We start from the raw sequence: 19223 nt of genomic DNA on the forward strand, positions 1-19223 counted from the left end.
AGAGTTTAGTCTAGAGTTTAGTCTAGAGCTCATTTGGAGTAAGTGCAGCTGTCTCGTTTACCGATTTATTTTTATTAGTCTGTTCCTGCAGAATCCGTTGCGAGTTTATGATTGCTCTTACTTTATGGCCGTCTGTGTATTCCATGTTTTGCTATGATGCAAAATCCCCTTTACAATTGTATTTACATTTGTAATGTAAAAACATGCAATATATAGACTTAATAGCATGTTTAAACTGAGAGTGAGAGACAAGCCAATGAATGCGATTTTATTTCATATAAACACATAAGACTGTTGGAGAAAGATATGCATGACAACTGCCAGGAGTGTATGAAATGTATTAATGCAAAGTAGTTTGTATGGATTTTGTGAATGAATATGTATCTCAGCTGATCTCCTATCAGAAGGCTCTAGTGTTGCATTGTGGATGTGGTTAATCTCTCCCTCTTTCTTACTTTCTGTGACTGCAGCTATTCACAGACTCAGGAGCAGCTCTTCTCTTTCTCTGCACTATGACTGAGACTAAGGGGAAATTTGACTTTGCCATCGACCGGGGTGGCACCTTCACCGATGTGTTTGCCCGGCTGCCTGATGGTCGAGAGAGAGTCCTGAAACTGCTGTCCCGGGACCCCCAGAACTACAAAGACGCTCCCACTGAGGGGATCCGCAGAGTCCTGGAAGAGGTAACGTGAAGGAATGGATGTATTAATACAACGGCTGATTTTCTGAAATATTAGCAAGCACTTTGTAGTTAATATTCATTTATATGAAGCTCTTTTTGAACTGTTGTTGAGCTGCAGATTTTTTTTAAAGATGGCTGTCTTGACTTTGAAGTCCGAATCCCAAGCTTTGCCTTTTGACTACCTTATGTGTTCCTCATTACATTTAATTCACAGTTTTAACACAACACTATGACAAGAGTATGACTCCAGTCAAGATGTCATTTATCTCAATGAAGCAAATTATGTTTTCATTTTATTTAACCTTTATTTAACCTTTATGACAAGTACATTCAGTACTCGATTGATCCATAATTCTGTTTTTAAAATCATGCATGCTCATGAAATATTCTACCTTAAAATGTCTCTCTAGTCGTTCGCGAATTAATACATTTTAACAGTAAAACAAAAGGAAGAAAGAATCATCACTTTTATGTTGTCACTATTATTTATGGCTGTTATTATTATTAAAGAGCAGACTGCAAGGAGCAGATCCAGACTTCCGTTAAGATCGTGTTACTCACAGTTACATCTCTACATCATCATCTGTATGAACAGAACAGTGTATGATGTGCGTTTGTGTGGATTTATTGACAGGAAACCAGGCGGGTCTTTCCTCGCGACCAGCCCGTAGACACCTCTCTGATTGGCTGGATCAGAATGGGCACAACGGTGGCAACCAACGCGCTACTGGAGCGAGAGGGAGAAAGGACTGCGCTCCTGGTCACGCTGGGCTTCAAGGATTTGTTGCACATAGGCACACAGGCCAGGCCGAAACTATTTGATTTGGTTTGTAATGCTTGTTTTTCTCAATTCACATGAATATATACTTTAATGTTGAAAGGTAAAGCGACTACAGACATGCTTATGTGACAGCTTAAGTAGTGAGCTCATCCAACCACTTAACCACGGCTACCCAGTCAGCACCACCAAGCTTTTTGGCTATACTGTATGTTGTGTTAATGAGTAGCCTGGGTACAGCTCCTGTGTATCTGCAACACAAGGTTTAAACATTATTTAGTGGTACAGATACAGAAACAGGGGCAGGTCTTGGAGTTTGCCCCATACCAGTTTCCCCATTAATGGTTAAAATGGTCACTTATCTATGAAGCTGATGATCTACTGCAGAGCAAGGTGTCCGAAATCCACCTTCTGTATGCGTGTTGCAATGTGTTGCAGCCATTCTTATCGGTATGTCGCTGGGGGTCAGATGTTCCCCTTGTTGGGACGCCTGCTTTGAATTCACGTGCCTAGTGTGTGTGTGTGTGTGTGTGTTTGTGTATATGCAGGAGGTGGTGGTTCCCGAAGTGCTGTACGAAGAGGTAATCGAGGTGGATGAGCGAGTTGTTCTCAGGCAAGATGGCTGCCAGCTGCCCAGAAAAGATCCCAAACGCATTGTCACAGGTGTGAAACACAACTATGTACTTGTAATCTTTACTTTTATTTTTTTTTACTCTCCCCTACCTCCAAATCTCCCCCTCTAGTTCTCCCCAGCTGTCATTCAGTTTACGCTCTTAACACTGATATGTCAGTGGGGATGGGGATACAGCAAAGGCAATATCCTGTATTTTTTTGGTCGTAAACGTAGGAATGTAAGCTCTACTGGCACACGCATGAGAGCACTGCCTGGATGCTTTACATAATTTTACTTAATCCTGATAATCTTCGTGTGTGTGCTGGTGTCCCTCAGGCAGTACAGGGGATTCTCTGGAGGTGTGGAGGGAGCTTGATCTTGAGCGAGTGGAAAAAGACCTCAAGGGAGTTCTGTCTCGCGGGATCACCAGTCTTGCCGTCCTTCTGCTGCACTCGTACACGTCAGTAGCACATCTTGTTTTTGTGCCTCCGGGAATAGAAGTGCATTTACGCAAGATCCTAATCGGATAGCCTGTCCTCTATTTTGTCCGTTAGCTTTCTCTCCTTCTCAGGCCATCTCCCCAAGCCAAGGTTTTATTTGAACTTCTAACTACTCACTTTTTTTTTTCTCTATGTCTCTGTAAACTGAAATATGCAACTCTCTGCTCTGAGTCTCTCCCTCTCTGTGGGAGTAGTGGTATGTACTCTGTACATGTCAGAGGTGTCTGGTGTCCATGTGCTTTAATGGGTGAAAGTTCATGCTTTTCTTCCCATTTCTTTTCACTTAACTTCAAGTCTATCCCTTTTGCAGTTAACTAACATTTTTGCTTCATCTCACCTGTCACAGATAAAGCTTTAAAGTGATAAGACACACAATAGACTGTTAGCAGCAGGGAAATTGTATAAGAGCTTTATTAATGTTTGACTTGCAGTCAAGCTCCAGCCCATTCCTCTCCCCTCTCTCTCTCCCCTCTCTCAGATGGTCTGATCATGAGAAAGCAGTGGGCGCCCTGGCACGTCGTCTGGGCTTCACCCAGGTGTCTCTGTCCAGTGAGGTCATGCCCATGGTGCGGGCGGTGCCTCGGGGATACACCGTCTGTGCCGACGCATACCTCACACCCAAAATTCATCAGTATTTAAAAGGCTTTACCTCTGGGTTCAAGGGTGAACTGAAGGTGTGTGTTCACACATCAATATCTGTGATCTGTAGGTTTACTAATGAACCTACAGATCACAGACAGGATTTTCCAGATGTTCCAGTTCCAGTAGTGTCAGTTCTAAACCCTGTTTCATCTGAACTCTGTCCTCAGGGTGTGGACGTCCTGTTCATGCAGTCAGATGGCGGTCTGACTCCCATGGAGCAGTTCTGCGGTTCGCGGGCCGTTCTATCTGGCCCAGCGGGAGGGGTGGTGGGATACGCCATCACTTCATACAGCCAAACGGAGAAAAAACCTGTGATTGGCTTTGACATGGGTGGTGAGTATAGGAGGAATGCTGGGGAAAGTGCCTTGAACAAATACAGAGTGCACAGACAATGTGAGGAGCTATGTTTTGTAGTTCTTTGTTGCACAGTCTTTGCCTGATATCTGACAGAATTGTTAACTTGAAACTCAGTGGAGTGGCGGATTGAAAGGTCTGGATCCAGGCAAGCACAATTTACTGTGCATATAAATTACATGTGATGTTACATGTTCTTATATTTCACTTACAAGTGTTACAAATGGCATTAAGTGCATAGATTAATTACAGATAAAATAAAAGGGGGGAAACCTTTCTTTTCTCCATGTTTCTTGTCCTTCTGACTGCCACTGTCTTGTCTTTCTCTCCAGGAACATCCACTGATGTCAGTCGCTACGCTGGCCAGTATGAACACGTGTTTGAGGCTACCACAGCCGGAGTCACCCTGCAAGCACCGCAGTTGGACATCAACACTGTGGCTGCAGGCGGAGGATCGCAGCTCTTCTTCAGGTTTGTTAGTCAGTCGCCAGTCTTGACCCATCGTTTGATATACATGTTTGTATGTGACATTGACTGATTGGGGAAATCTACCAAATGTACACATCGAAGTCCATTTACAGGTCTTGGGGAATACTGCTGCATATGTGGGGAAAAAGTTGTGTAAAGCCTTTCGTGGCTGCAAAGGGAGCTGCGCAAAGTCTGATCATTTGCCTCGAGAAATGAGGTGGTGGCAGGATGCAGTCCATCTTGTGAGCAAATGAGTCAAGAATGGATGCACAGTGATGAGAAAAGGACATTGCTATGAGACATTAAAGCTTTGCTAGATGTTTTGCTGCCTCCAGTTGGGTTTGCTTTAACTTTAATTTCAAATCAATCAGCATTAATGGAACTGTTTTTCCATCCTTTCTGTTTCCCCTCCTTCCTTTTACTTCCCTCTCAGATCAGGGATGTTTGTGGTTGGACCAGAGTCTGCAGGTGCTCATCCAGGACCAGCCTGTTACAGGAAAGGTAACGGGACTGTTTGTGTTTCCTCCAACATTACTCCCTTTTATTTCTTCTTTTAATATTTCCAATTCATCTCAATGCATTGTTGTGATTTCCTCTTTCCACAGCCTGGTAGATGGTCAATTATTGATTTCTCATCCACCCTTTGCCCTCTCGTTAAATCATATTGAATCCACCCTCCATGTTGTCAGACAAAAATCCACACACAGCTGTGATTTCTGTTTTCTCATGTCCTGCACCCCCCCCCCCCATCCCTGGATTTATAATCTGGTTTAACTGCACGACGGTTGGAAATTGGCGCAAGTTCAAGTTTCAGATATAATATAACTGAAGCTTGCCTCATAGTTCTCAATTGGAACTGTGATGTGTGCTCACAAAAAAGACACACGACGCTGACTTCACTGTTGATGTTCCCTGTAGGAGAGTTGGGTAGCTTCAATCTATACAACAAATGTCCTGCTTTCACATTTTGCACAGAGTTACATAACAGATGTTAAAACACCAGACTGAAACCTGTTTAATTTGGTTAAACGTGTGTACTTAGTTAGAACAGCATGAATGTGGAAAATAAACCTATTGACTCTTTGTGGGATTTTCCTAGGCGGCCCTCTGACTGTCACCGATGCTAACTTAGCCCTGGGTCGACTCCTCCCTTCCTTCTTCCCAAAGATCTTTGGGCCAGGGGAGAATGAACCACTGTCATTGGAAGAAACCATGAAGCATTTCCGTCATCTGAGCGAGGAGATCAACCTCTTCTTGTCCTCTAACCAATCGCAGGCACTAATATTTACTGCCATATTAAGTAGAGTGTCAAATCGTCTTAATAATTCTATTAGGGAGTATTAATGATGAAGCTGAAATTAGTTTTTTATGTTTTCAATCCGCAGGTTGGCGCAAATGGACAGTCGCATAACAGCAAGTCAGACATGAGTGTGGAGGAGGTTGCCATGGGATTCATTCGTGTTGCGAATGAGGCCATGTGCCGGCCAATCAGAGCGCTGACACAGGTACTTTGGGTTTTGAAGTCTTAGCTGCGTCTTGGTGAAAATAGTAACGCCGAATGTTTGTGTTAAATGTGTCACACTTTTCAAATCATGTCTTTTTTTTCGTTCTTTCTTTTCCGTTGCTCTCACTCCTCCCTCACCCCCATAGGCTAAAGGCCATGACACATCTCAGCACGTGTTGGCATGTTTCGGGGGTGCAGGTGGCCAACATGCCTGTGCTATTGCCCGAGCCTTGGGGATGAAGACTGTCTTCATTCACAAGTAAGGGTGATAGGTTTTGTTTCCATTTTGTGTGTGTGTGTGTGTGTGTGTGTGTGTAAGAAGGTCGTCTTCATGCCCAATACGTTTGGCTGTGACGCGTGTGTCTGTGTGTTGCAGATACAGCGGCGTGCTGTCGGCCTATGGTCTGGCTCTAGCTGACGTGGTGGAGGAGGTGCAGGAGCCGTGCTCGCTGCAGTACGAGCGGCGCTCTTTTAGCAAGCTTGACCGGAGGGTGGAGGAGCTCTCGAAGCGCTGCCACGAGACTCTCTGCGCACGCGGATTCACCAGGTCAGCGCCCGCAACACGACACGGGTTTAGGGATCCAGGTGTGTTAACCCATGCCGTTATACTCCCTAAATATTTAACAAGTAATGACGCAGCCCTTTTGTTTCTTGTCCTCTTCAGAAGCCAGATAACCACCGAGGTCTTCCTTCACCTGCGTTACAAGGGCACTGACTGCGCTCTCATGGTTACCGCTGCCGGTTACCCCGCCAACGCCCAGTCCTGTCTAGCTGGAGACTTCAGCAGTGCCTTCACCAAGCGGTTAGCTCATTGTTTATTCATTTGCGCGATGATTGGTTGATTTATTCACCTACTGAGCTATTGGCTGGAATGTGTATTCACTCATTGCCACTTACGCTTTTGCTCCTTTTTGTTCCTTCTGTTTACATTGTATAAGCAAACACACAGGAGATCAGCCTTAAGCTTGGCTGACATTTGTTTTCACTGCTCTTGGCTTCTAATGCTCCTCTAACCTTAATCCCTCTACATTTGCTTCCTCCGTTTGTTTGTTTTTTGTCCTTCTTTTAGTTATCTGACGGAGTTTGGATTCACTATCCCAGATAGAGCCATCGTGGTGGATGACATCAGAGTGAGGGGTTGTGGGAAATCTGGTATCAAATCGGTGTTTAAAACAAAGACGAGGCGTGGACAGGCCAAACCAGTCACGGTACACAGACTCTCTTACACGTACATTTAGTGAATATACATTATTTTATAGATAGATAACAGTGGAAACATGAATTTATGTTTTTTCAAAGTAATGAAACTTCTTGGTCTGAAGACTGTTAACCTGTGGCAATCTCTGTTCTTCTTCGTAGATGACCAAGTGTTACTTTGAGGAAGGTTACCTGGACACCAGTGTGTATCTATGGGAGGAGCTGCCATGTGGTCACTGCATCCAGGGACCAGCCATCATTATTGACAAAAACAGGCAGGCATTTCCCCTTACTGCCTTTAGTAGCTTTCTAATAAACATCAATCAAACACAGAGATGTGCCGAGTCAATCCTAAGTATCTATACCAGGGCCAACTCTGGGCATATTTTAATGGCTCGGTATCTGATAAATTAAAGCTCATCAAAATCTGATCCTTTCTCTACTGAACTACTGTTCTGAGTATTTTTGTAGTCCCAACACCACCAACCGAGTGAGACGTCTTCTCTCTAACCAATCACTTCACGTCAATTTTATGAGTCACATAGACGCATTTGTGTTATTTCAAAAATGTAAGTATATAAACAATCATTTTGAATCGGGACTTTCAGTATTTGGATCATGGAGCTCTTGAAAAATAAGCTGTGCTACATTTAGAAGGTGACATCTGTTATTTCAGTGTGTCAAATAGATATTTAATCATTTAAGTAAATCTAAGTATCAGGGTCGGAGAAACTTGATAGGGACATTCTTGCTTTTTTTTATTCTAGGAACGGCTATTCTTAATTTCTACCCGGCTTGAGAACTACCTTTACACAGGTACACCGTATTTTTCTCGTAAGCCAATAAGAGCAGACTGGGCTTTTTTCGGGAAGGGGGCTTAAAGAGACAGCCACTAAAACAGTTGTTTTTTTTACATTAGCATGTAAACTTGTTCTTGTAGAAACCTAAAATACAAGTATAAACCTGAAAAGTGAGCATGATATGTCCCCCTTTAATGCCTGTATTTACCTGCATAAACATCTGCGTTTGTCTAAAAGCATTTTTTTCCTCCATCAGCACCATCCTGGTGGAGCCGAGCTGTGAGGCCCATCTAACAGAAGGGGGCGACGTTTGTTTGACTGTAGGCTCTGACCCTCACTGCGCCCTGGGCACTGAGCTCAACACTGTGCAGCTCTCCATCTTCTCTCACCGCTTCATGAGCATAGCAGGTACACCAACAGAGGAGAGAGGGTGGAGAGGAGGGAACGGGACAGCAACGCTGTTGCGGAGAAAGTAGGAGGAAGGAAGGCAGACAATTAGGGAGTGCAGCGATTGCGGGTCATTGTATTATGTTCAGTATTATTTTCCTATTAGCTTGCTCAGTTGCGTTCCACCTCTCCTCCTCTACAGAACAGATGGGTAGAGTCCTCCAAAGGACCTCCATCTCCACCAACATCAAGGAACGTCTCGACTTCTCCTGTGCTGTGTTCGGACCGGACGGTGGTTTAGTGTCCAATGCACCCCATATCCCTGTCCACCTGGGGGCCATGCAAGAGACCGTCCAGTACCAGGTACCGCTTGTGGGGGGGGGGGGGGGTGGTTGTGGTTCTGAGTTTAGATATACTACTGAAACGCATAAGAATTGAGACCCCATTGTCACACAAAGGATCTTCGGTTTCGTCTCCTTCTCTGTGCAGATCAGATCGTTGGGGAACAAGCTGAAAGAAGGCGATGTCATCCTGAGCAACCATCCATGTGCCGGGGGCAGCCACCTGCCAGACCTCACAGTCATCACGCCGGTCAGTCTGTCCGAGAATGCAGACAGAACGTCTGCATTCTTGCTCTCCTCATTATCAGTCTTACTTTTCACTACATACCTTTTTACTTTCCTCTGTTATCTGCCCCCCTTTTTTCTCCCAGGTGTTTAGGAAAGGAGTGAGCAGACCAGTGTTCTTTGTCGCCAGCAGAGGGCACCATGCTGACATTGGCGGCATCACGCCAGGCTCCATGCCCCCCCATTCCACCTCCCTTCAGCAGGAGGGGGCCGTCTTCATTTCCTTTAAACTTGTCACTGGGGGCGTCTTTCAGGAAGAGGGTAAGAGAGGAGGAGGTGAACCAAGAATCAGTGTGAAGGACAGATGAAAGGAGGGAAAGGAGATAATACAGAGCTGTATCTTGCCGATAAGTCTAGATAAAAGTGTTAACTATACCAGTGACTTTACATAGTGTAGCCAAATAACTACAAATAGCTTATATTTATGTAACTAACATTTCCCAAAACATACAAAATGAGCTGATGTAAAGCACGATTATGAGCAACTAGCCACCAGTATTTCATGTTACTTATGTGGTAATGCACTTGTAAGAAGGGGCAAGTTTGGAAGCTTTCACAATAGCCACTGCTCTCAACTGTGTAACAATGCAACAGTAATGTAACTTTAATAATAAAAACAAAGGCAAGTGATGCATTACCCATCTTGTCCGAGGTTTAATTCTCTGAAATCTTTTTTAGCATATTAAAGATAATGCAAACCAGTGGCTGGACGGTCTGAATCAGTATATAAACGTACTGAATGCTTTGGGAAAGCAGCGGTGATCTTCAGTAATGGTGTAGTTAATAAGCTAAAGCATGCAAAATCCCCAATATAGTGATGTGGAGAGCTTAGAAAGCAACTTGCACTATTTGTGTCAGTTATCTTTAACTTTAATTTAACATTCCCCTTACTTTCTTTATTCTTACTTCCCATCGTGCTTTTCTCTTTTTCTGTCTCCTATTGCTAACTCGATTCCTCTCATGCCTGTTCCCTCTGTTTCCCCGTCAGCTCTAACTGAAGCTCTGATGGCTCCGGCCCAGTACCCAGACTCCTCCGGGACTCGTAATCTCCATGACAACCTGTCAGACCTGCGGGCTCAGGTGGCGGCCAATCAGAGAGGCAGCCAGCTGGTGGGGGAGTTGATTGACGGCTACGGGCTAGCCGTGGTCCAGGCCTACATGGGATACATTCAGGTAACGGTGGCTACAAGTGAATTGGTGTAGAGGAACAACAAAATACTGCTATTGTGAGAAGTAGTAACAGTAAATACTATTGATGTTTCAGAGTAATGCAGAGCTGGCAGTGAGGGACATGCTGAGAGACTTTGCAAGTCGTCGACGTGAACAGACTGGCTCCTTAGAGGTGGAGTCGGAAGATTTCATGGATGATGGGACGGCAATCAGACTGCGGGTTCAGATTAATGAGGAAGAGGTGAGCGGGGAGGATCTCCTCATGATGATCCAAACATTTTGTCTTGCACAAGGAACTAATCAATTTACGTAAAAACCTCCATCACCACAGGGCAGTGCGGTGTTTGACTTCACAGGGACGGGAACAGAGGTTTGGGGGAACTGCAATGCTCCACGCGCCATCACCCTCTCTGCCCTCATCTATTGCCTGCGCTGCATGGTGGGACAGGACATTCCCCTTAATCAGGTAAGGTGGTTTATCCTGGGACCCCTCTGTGGGTTTTAAGGAACGTTTTAAGGTTTGATTACACATTTGTTTAGTCATTCTCCCTGCACTTAAAAAATAAATTCAAATGCTTTAGAAAATATTCACTTTCATATAGTTTGTGTTGTTCATGCGTTTCCTTTTTTCATATCCAGGGATGCCTTGCACCAATCAAAATCATCATACCCCCTGGCTCAATCCTTCAGCCTTCCGAGAATGCAGCTGTGGTGGGAGGAAATGTACTCACATCCCAGAGAGTGGTCGACGTCATATTTAGGGCATTTGAGGTGTGCTCTGCTTCACAGGTGAGAAAAACAAACTTATTCATATCATCTTTGCTTAAGTGTTATGTTATTCTGTATTTGTGTTGTCTATTATTTGCTTATTTATTGTCATTCCTCTTTTCACCAGGGCTGCATGAACAACATTTCATTCGGCAATGAGAATATAGGTTACTATGAGACAGTTGCTGGGGGAGCAGGGGCGGGACCAGGCTGGAATGGGCGGAGTGGAGTTCACAGTCACATGACCAACACCCGCATCACTGACCCCGAGATTCTGGAGAAGAGGTCAGACATGAGTTTTAAGTTTTAGTTAAAGGAAATTCTATTTCTTGTGTCCAGTAATAATGTTTTTGACATGATTGATCTGTATGTTGCTGCTGTCCATCTGGTGTTCAGGTATCCCGTCATTTTAGAGCACTTCTCCCTGCGACCCGGCTCAGGAGGTGCAGGACAATACTGCGGTGGAGACGGTGTGGTGCGGAAACTTCTGTTCAGGAACAAGGTGGTTCTGTCTGTACTGACCGAGAGGCGTTCCACCCGTCCCTACGGCCTCCTGGGTAAATGGATGTTTTGGGGGTTTTGAAATAATGGCTGTTTGCTAGTCTGTCTTTTCTAACTTCTCTCTGCTGGTTAGGGGGTGAGGACGGAGCAGCAGGGCTGAACCTGCTTCACAGAGCAGACGGTCGAGTCCTCAACCTGGGTGCCAAAACCAGTATCAGCCTTCAGCCCGGGGTAAGACTGCATAATGTGCATCTGTGAAAGAAATACTATCAAGCATCCCTGTCATGGCACTACACTTTCTAAATAACGATGGTAATAATAGACTGAATTTTGTTAGATTTTGCATGAATAAAGATTGAATTCTGACAGCAGAATATAATTCCAAGATGCATGTTATTTACATCACAATTATTCTAATATAACTGTGAGCAAACTTCTTGAGATGACTTCTGGTATATTCAGATATGAAACCATGAGTTACCTCTGCAGTCATTAAAAAGTTTCACATAAGAAAACTTGCTATAACTATAACTTGTTATATTTCAAATATGGTCAAGCAGTCTGAAGGAAATACACTCTGGTTAACCCTTCCTGTTTTCTTGAGGTAACCGTTTGTATAAACTGATTAGTCAGCTGAATTCTCTGCGTGTCTCCCCCTACAGGACATGTTCTGCCTCTACACCCCTGGAGGAGGGGGGTACGGAGGAGAGGACACAAACCGACGACCCCAGGCCAAGCGCAGGCGCCTGAATAAGTCTTTCCCAGAGAGAGGCAGCGTCTTTGAATACCGAATGGCACAAGAGGGTGTGTGAAAAGAAATGAGGAGAGGGAGAGCTGACAGACAAGCCAGAAGAGAAATAAAGAAGCTGCAGGCTAGTACCATTTCAAGAGTATCTACTCGTACCAACAGCTATAGTCAACACCACTCGAACAGACATTTTTACAATGATACTGTTTTGCAGATTCTGTGCGCTAACATATATTCAAAAGACTATTAACTCAGGCATCAATCAGATTCGTATGATGGACAAGTAAGATGTGTTGCTCAGTTAAATGTAACATTCCACCTGTTAGTTTGAATGTCTCTTATTACTCGGGAAATCTGAGTTTTATAGTCACATTCTGATGATACATATCCCAGTAAACATTTCATTTTATGGAGACAACTAAATTGCCATGGAAGGTAAGACATAGTGTGTATTTGTTCCTACTGAAATGCTCTTAACTGACTAAAATCCAGTCTAACAATGCAAGAGAGAAAAACATGTGAAGCAGCTGCTAATCTGTTTTAACTGGAACAACCACTTATCTAACAACACAAAGTCATGATGTGGTTACTGTTCTTCTGTTATTTTAACAGGACAGACAAATAAACCCCATTTGTACTCTTTAGATTGTTTCTTTTTATTTCTTTCACTTGTGTTTTTCGTGTCGGAGGAGATGTGTTTGGAGAGTAATGTATAAACTCTGAAGTGCTTGCAAAGATTGATCAAATCATATTGTGAAATGCCCAATGTAGCATGCTAGATTAGTTATATATGTAATGTCAATCTTTTCACTTTTAGCTCTTTGTAAAAACGGTTGTTTGGTCAACTTGTTCAGCAACATTGATTTGGCTCATTCAAAGAAATGTCTTCATTATGCAAGCAGTTGGAAAATGAAGCAGGGGAGCTGTTCAAATGATTTAAATGATACTACTGCCTCCAAGGGTTATTGGTCGGGGCCATGGAGCAGTTAAATGCACTCTTAACGACCACCAAGGCCCAGTGTGACTGCCGGTCATACATGTAAATTCATGAGAGGTAGTGTTGAGATGCAACCCAGAGTGTTTGTGTGTTTGGGGGAGGGGGACATGTCCCTGTTTAAGTGGTGTCCCCCCTCCTCCCATCTTTTGGTCAGGAATGATCAGGGAGGAGAGCAGGAAGGATGGTGAGGGAGTGCAGGCATGCGAAGGCAGCTGATAAAGAGATAGTGGCCCCAGCAGGAGGCTGATGGCTGCTGGACTGTTGATGTAAATCAACTGGCATTGTGTGCATGTTTGTGTGCTGGAAACTCAGATGCCATGGACCGTGGATCAAAGATAGTTTTCCTTCTTTATAGATCACAATTCCTGTGGTAAAACAATCTATCATACTCAGAGGATTTGAGACTCACCCCCTGCTGCCTGGGACAATCTCCATCTTCCTCCACTGGCTGACAGTCAGCTTGAGGGAAAACAAGCATGAATCAAGAGAAAGTCCTCATTCATTAAAATTAAATATCCAGTTAATTCAATATATCTGTGAAACACAGAATGGCAACACAGCATCCACAGAATATATTGTTGGTAGCATTCGAATAGCATGTCATTAGTAAGGTTCTACTTCACCAATCGAGTCATAGAGAGGACATGAAAACAGGGGAATTGGGGTGCAGCTATTAGCTTAGTAGTTGTGTGTGTGTGTGTATATATATATATATATATATATATATATATATATATATATATATATACAAATCTCCTGCAAGAAAGAGAAAATATACAGTTGAAACATTTTGAATTTCTGTGTAAGACTGAACTGAACTTATTTTTTTAAACATGCAGTTATACCTCAAATCAATATGTCTTGTGACTTAATACTTCTATTTCACTACATTTCAGAGAGAAAGCCAATAGCTTTAGCTAAATAAATGTCATGTAAATAATTAACCTTTCACACCACTACAGGTGACAGATGGAGTCACTAGTTAATTGACAAAAGTATTTTGATTTTGAATTGTTTCTGCATTATTTCCTTTCACTTTTGATACTTAATATACATTTAACTCAAAATACCTACTTTTTGAGAACTTCTACTTTCAATGGATTATTGGTACATTGTAGTATTGCTTCACTTTGTAGGCACCAACATGACAATGGAGCCAAGATAAGGATTGATGCTATTTAGTGTTTTTTTTTTAAATGACATTGTATATTTATTGTATTGAAACTATTGTATTTACCAAAGGGAAAGACAAAACCCCTGATTACAAAGAATATATGGGTTTTAATTGATGGAGCTACTTTAGGCCAGGTCAGTCTCCTTGATGTCACAGCATAGGTTCTCATGTAAAAAATGGTCAAATTCTAAACTGCCACCAATAGTACAACAAAGAGGGACTATGGTTTTACACTGAACCCAGAAATCTTGGACTTTTCACAATCAATAGATTTATGGTAACACTGAGACAACTGTTGGTCCAGTTGTAGTTGTGCAGAACTTCTACTGTCCAGCTTTAAAGACACAGTTTCAGTTGAGCAAATAAACCAACCAGGACTCAACAGCCATCTGAACAAACGTACTAAAACAGAGTAACATAGAAATGATAAATTTATAAAGTGGAATCCAACATTTACAAATGCACACTATAAAAAGAAAATAAAGTTGTTCTGCAGTTTTAGTTGACTCATTGCTATATACAATACTGAGCAGCCAATTTAAAATAAACATTTTATTTCATACCCTGTTCAACTCCATAAGCTTCTTTTGATACTTAAACTTCTGAGCTGTTTTTGTACAAGCCTTCAACAAGACAACTGACAAAACTTTCACCTGACGAGGTATCGGCAGACATTTAAAAGCAATTTCCTTTGGAAGACGATAATGACATCAAATAGTGCAAACAACCAGCAGTGCAAAGTCCACAAGAAACTTGTCTCAGCCCATTTAAAACTTGAGGTAGATACTGGTGGTAGTATAGTGGTTGATTGTCTCCAGTGTCCTGACAACATGAAGCATTGGTTTTGTAAAAAAACAGTCAAACACTGAGATGAAAAGACACGTATAGGGCTAAGATACAGTATCACTATGTATCAGGTTAATCTGCTGTTGTAGCTGCATAGGACCAATGCAGACAGTCTAGACTTACTGAAATTTAAGACAGGAACAACATTATGGTAAACGGCTGGTCCTGTATATTTAACCATCTGAACAAACAAACTAAAACTCACAAATAGCACAAGTGATGTGTACACATTGATCTGTGCACACAGACACACCCTGACAAAGTGGGGGACAAATGTCAATACATTTATGCTAGTTATTCACCGAACAATTCTATATTCTGTTTAAATTGCGGGATACGCCGTAAAGAAAGATATTGCATTTGATACTCTGTTGCTCAAATCCAGTGTATGCACCATCAACCATCCAGCTCAATGCTGTTGGTTTTTCACAAGACTGGATGATTCAAGATTGAATCCAACAATACATTCAGCCGTCACAGTAGGAAGACAAAAGCAAATTCATGCCAATATATAAAACAGTGCAAACACGATTGACAGTGCAAAGAGCCAGCAGTAGTAGACACTGCATTTCTCTGAAAGCCTGAGGTAGATGTTACATAGCCGTTTGTGGTACATGTTTTCCAATGAACCCTTTTTTTGCATAACAAACAGTCAACACTTCTCCGTCCTGCATCATAGTGGGATTTGAGTGACACTATGGCTCAGTATGAGGAAACAAGTCAGTATTTCACAGTCAGTCAGTACTGAGGATACCTGTTTAGGGGAGGGCAATTCGGTAGTGTGTACTGACTGGGTGGTTGATGATGTGGCTGAGAGTTATGATTGTTTGGTACCAACACATCAAACACACTCTTATTCGGAGGCACAGATTGCAACATGTTGTCCAGGTCCATGATGAGGGGTGGGGCTTGGACAGAAACTCGTCCACTGGGGAGTATGGGCCAATAGGCGTGCCCCAAGAAGTGACCAGGTGCTACAGGAGAGCTACCGTAGCCGTAAAGGGGAAGTCCGCCATGCAGCGGCATTAGAGGGCCTCCGTTAAACCGCATGCTGGGTGGGGCAACAGTATTGGGGGGTGCATACTTGGCGTAGGAGGTAGGGAGCTCCCATGGAGGTGCAACCGTCTCCCGTCGGGCTGACTTGTGCAGAGGCTGTCTATAGTCCTCATAACCGTCTGACCCAGCTTCCCCATCAAGAGGAACACGCTTCCCAGACAGGGAAGTGCCTTTCCACTCCTCATCGGATGAGGAGGTGGAGGCTGGGCTGGCAGAGCTGGCCGAGGCACTACGGGCAGAGGAGGCGTAGTGAGGTCGAGGAGGTGGTGAAAACCGAGGACGCTCCACTTTGCCCCAGCAGTCCCTGGTAGACACATCCACATCCCCAGGGGCACTAGGTGGTCGCAGACTGTGTAGCAGCGAGTCGATGGCGAAGGAGGAGTCCAGTCTGGGTCTGAACAAGTCCTCCTGTGGTGGGGAGGGTTTTTTTGAGCACATGGGGGGTAGGGGGGGGATGGGGGCAAGTGGTGGCTCCGATTCTGGCTGGTGTCCCTGCAAGATATAAGGGGCCAGATCCTGGGCAAAGATTGTCTCATCCTGGCGCGAAACAGCTGTGTTTTGCCTTTTGAGGAGCTCCAGAGGAACACGGCTCAACTCCACTGCCCAGAAGTTGCCTTTGCCCTGAGGCTTCGCTGGGTCCTTCAGCACCTACAGGTTGAGGGAGGGTGGGGAGTTGGATGAGCACTTAGTCTGGCAACCTAGTCAGGCAGGACTGCCAGTTTCACTGTTAACCATCACAATAACAGTGGATAAAATCTTAAGACTGGTTTGAAGGTGCAATCTAAAGCCCCCAGAGCGTATTTCTACAAACAAAGCTCGGGATAGTGCAATGCAAATGTTAAGCCTGTATTTTGTGAACTCCCTCTCCATCAGGCCCACTGACAAGACTAAAGAGGAATCTAAACATGGAACTGTTTAACAGTTTTAACATACCTTCAGAAAGCAGTCATAAGAGGAGAGGTTGTGTCTCACAGAATCCCGCCAGCCCTTGTAGTTTCCTTTGAAGAATGGGAAGAGAGTACTGATCTCCTTGAGGATCTAGAAACAAAACAGAAATGTCAGTCTGGCTGTCTGAAGAAGATGCTCGTCTTCACTTTATTTCAGTTTTGGTATGCTATGCAGTGAGGCAAATGCTATCTAAATACACACTGATGGGATGACTGATACGAGTTTAGAAGTTAGAGTAACTGAGCACAAACGTGCAGAAGTCAACGCCAGCCAAACATGCTGTACCTTTCACTTGCAAGTCATTAATGAATTAAAAATAAGACAAGAAGTTATTGTACAAATTGAAGTTGTATAGGAAGTACTTTTGTAGTATTTCAACTGAAACAGGATTTTACCATGCACTGTATATCACCATGTTATCACTTTCCTGATACAGATTAGTGTCTGGTTTCACTGCAGTCTAACCTTATCAAGGCAAACCAAGAAGGGCTATAGTCACTCAAGTGTCACCAAGAGGCTGCTGTTTTGTATCACTTTATGAACTGTAAATGATCCGTCAGTGTGATATCGATATATCAGATAGAAAAGTACCAGGAACCATCTGATTCTAAATACTGTCTTTGTATTTAATTTGAGATTTATTTCAATAAAATACTGCGGAAATAAAAATGAACACAATAAGCACCGTGCGTAAAACACAAACTCTGCCCAAATTGTTTATATCACTGGGGACTCAAACACAGATATATGAATGCGATTTAAATGTAGTCTTACCTCGGATAATGTCAGTTTCTTTTCTGGGGACCTTTGGATGACCATAGAAATCATAGCGAGGTACGAGTACGGTGGTTTTGGATACCGCTGATAGTTTTTTTTCTTCCCACCGCTGGTGCTACTCTTCTCCCGTTCACTGTTCCACGAGTCCCGGGTAATAGTTTCCTGCGTGAAGTGGGCATCTTGAGGACTCTGGTATGATGAGCCCAGTGGCACGACTGTATCCATGAATGCCGCGGCACCGGTGAGATGTTCGTGGCCCGCTGTGGGTTTCTCCATGCGCGACAGCTGCTGGGGAACCATCTGAGCCAGGTGTTGAGGACAATGTTGGGCTGTGGGGCTCTGCGCTACACCGCTGGCAGGATAACTCTGCTGTACATTTCTATGGAAGTCAAGTTGATGGCCGTGATGTTCTCCAAGGTGGGACGGAGCGGGTGGTGCCAAGAGGGTCTGCTCCGGCCAGTGCTTTGTCATGCTGATCAGCCGGAGGGGAAGATCGGCCCGCACGTTCGGACAGGAGCACGGAGAGGGGGAGGGAGGTCAAAGAGTCTGTCCTTAACTCCTGGCAGACTGCTGGCTCCAGGCTGGCTCTATTTGAAGAGCAAACAATTAACAGTTTCATGTAAATCCCGCTGCGTAATCGAGGGGAGAATGACGCGTTATCTGAGAGCAGAATGACTGATCGCCCCGGGGGGCTGGGGAGGGTCTGTGTACGAGGAGGGGCGAGAGAAAGACAGTAAACCTGTAAATAACCCTTATGATAATATCAACATATCACTTACAACGCAGAGATTTAGAGTTTGCTTTGGAATCAGTCCACGCACGAGGGCCTAAAGTATTAACTGCGTATTTGGTTTAGGCAATACACTTAAAACAAACTGTTTATTTTGAAAAATTCCAGAGACAATAGCAATATCTTCATCTCACTATCCCCATCTGACCTATTGTAAAGGCTATTTCAAATCATGGAGACTTTTCTATCGAGAATGAGTGACACTTGGGCGCAGTGGGGACAAGTAAAACCTGGTGGGGGGTGGGGTGGGGTACAAGAAAGAGAATTTCGATTGAAGCTTACATGCAATCAACAATTTTAGTTGAGCAATATACAAAAAGAATGGCTAATATACAAACGTCGAAACATTAATGAAATAATGTAACATTCATTCATTTCAACAGGCTACATCAAATTAATGTCAATATTTGAGTCAGTTGAAGACCTTTTAAATTGCGAGGAACACATTAAAAGTTGCCAAGTTGCATTGCAGGCTGTTACAGATACAAGTTTGCCTTAATCCAGAGAGCAAGTCATGCACATGTAAACTCCACAAAAAGTATTTTCTGTTTTGAAGAAAATGTACAAATTGTAATTGGTCAGATGACGCAGACTAAATTATTTGGAGACATGATGGTGGTGCTCTGATAGCGTGTTTTGCGCACAGTAGGGTCTCCCTGTGACTATGCAAGATGTCATTCAGTGTTGAAAGACTAAGTTTCGGGAATGCATGTCTTTTGTTCATGTTAACGTAGTGCTAATGTGCAAAAGCTTTCTTCCCAGCAAGACAGTGAAAACAAGTTGGATTAGGAGGAACCCCGTTGGCAAACTGGAGACGGTTCCTGCCCAAAAGAGCTGCTTAGCATGTGAGGAAATACGGGAGCCATTCAACACCATTTGTGGGTTTTCTGGCGCTTA

General features: G+C 43.7%; 2 protein-coding genes across 2 annotated transcripts; one reads left to right on the forward strand and one right to left on the reverse strand.

Moving 5' to 3' along the window:
• Window positions 1-512: 512 nt before the first annotated feature.
• Window positions 513-12313, forward strand: oplah (5-oxoprolinase, ATP-hydrolysing; the record flags this gene model as incomplete). Its single annotated transcript, XM_079180986.1, has 27 exons — window positions 513-683; window positions 1317-1508; window positions 2009-2123; window positions 2410-2533; window positions 3052-3247; window positions 3383-3548; window positions 3902-4040; window positions 4471-4538; window positions 5137-5337; window positions 5460-5542; window positions 5688-5800; window positions 5918-6088; window positions 6206-6343; window positions 6611-6749; window positions 6901-7013; window positions 7795-7946; window positions 8128-8288; window positions 8415-8516; window positions 8638-8812; window positions 9540-9724; window positions 9816-9962; window positions 10053-10187; window positions 10361-10510; window positions 10617-10774; window positions 10886-11046; window positions 11124-11221; window positions 11653-12313. 27 exons carry the CDS (start codon window positions 513-515, stop codon window positions 11800-11802), a joined length of 3903 nt encoding a protein of 1300 aa, XP_079037112.1. The 3' UTR covers window positions 11803-12313.
• A 3180-nt stretch (window positions 12314-15493) lies between these two features.
• Window positions 15494-18110, reverse strand: foxh1 (forkhead box H1; the record flags this gene model as incomplete). The annotated part of the gene is made up of 3 exons (XM_079181959.1): window positions 17534-18110; window positions 16745-16849; window positions 15494-16459 (listed from the first exon to the last, which is right to left on the reverse strand). Exons 1-3 carry the CDS (start codon window positions 18005-18007, stop codon window positions 15494-15496), a joined length of 1545 nt encoding a protein of 514 aa, XP_079038085.1. The 5' UTR covers window positions 18008-18110.
• Between the last annotated feature and the right edge of the window lie 1113 nt (window positions 18111-19223).

Source organism: Pholis gunnellus (genome assembly GCF_910591455.1).
Source record: "Pholis gunnellus genome assembly, chromosome: 20".
Lineage (NCBI taxonomy): Eukaryota > Metazoa > Chordata > Actinopteri > Perciformes > Pholidae > Pholis > Pholis gunnellus.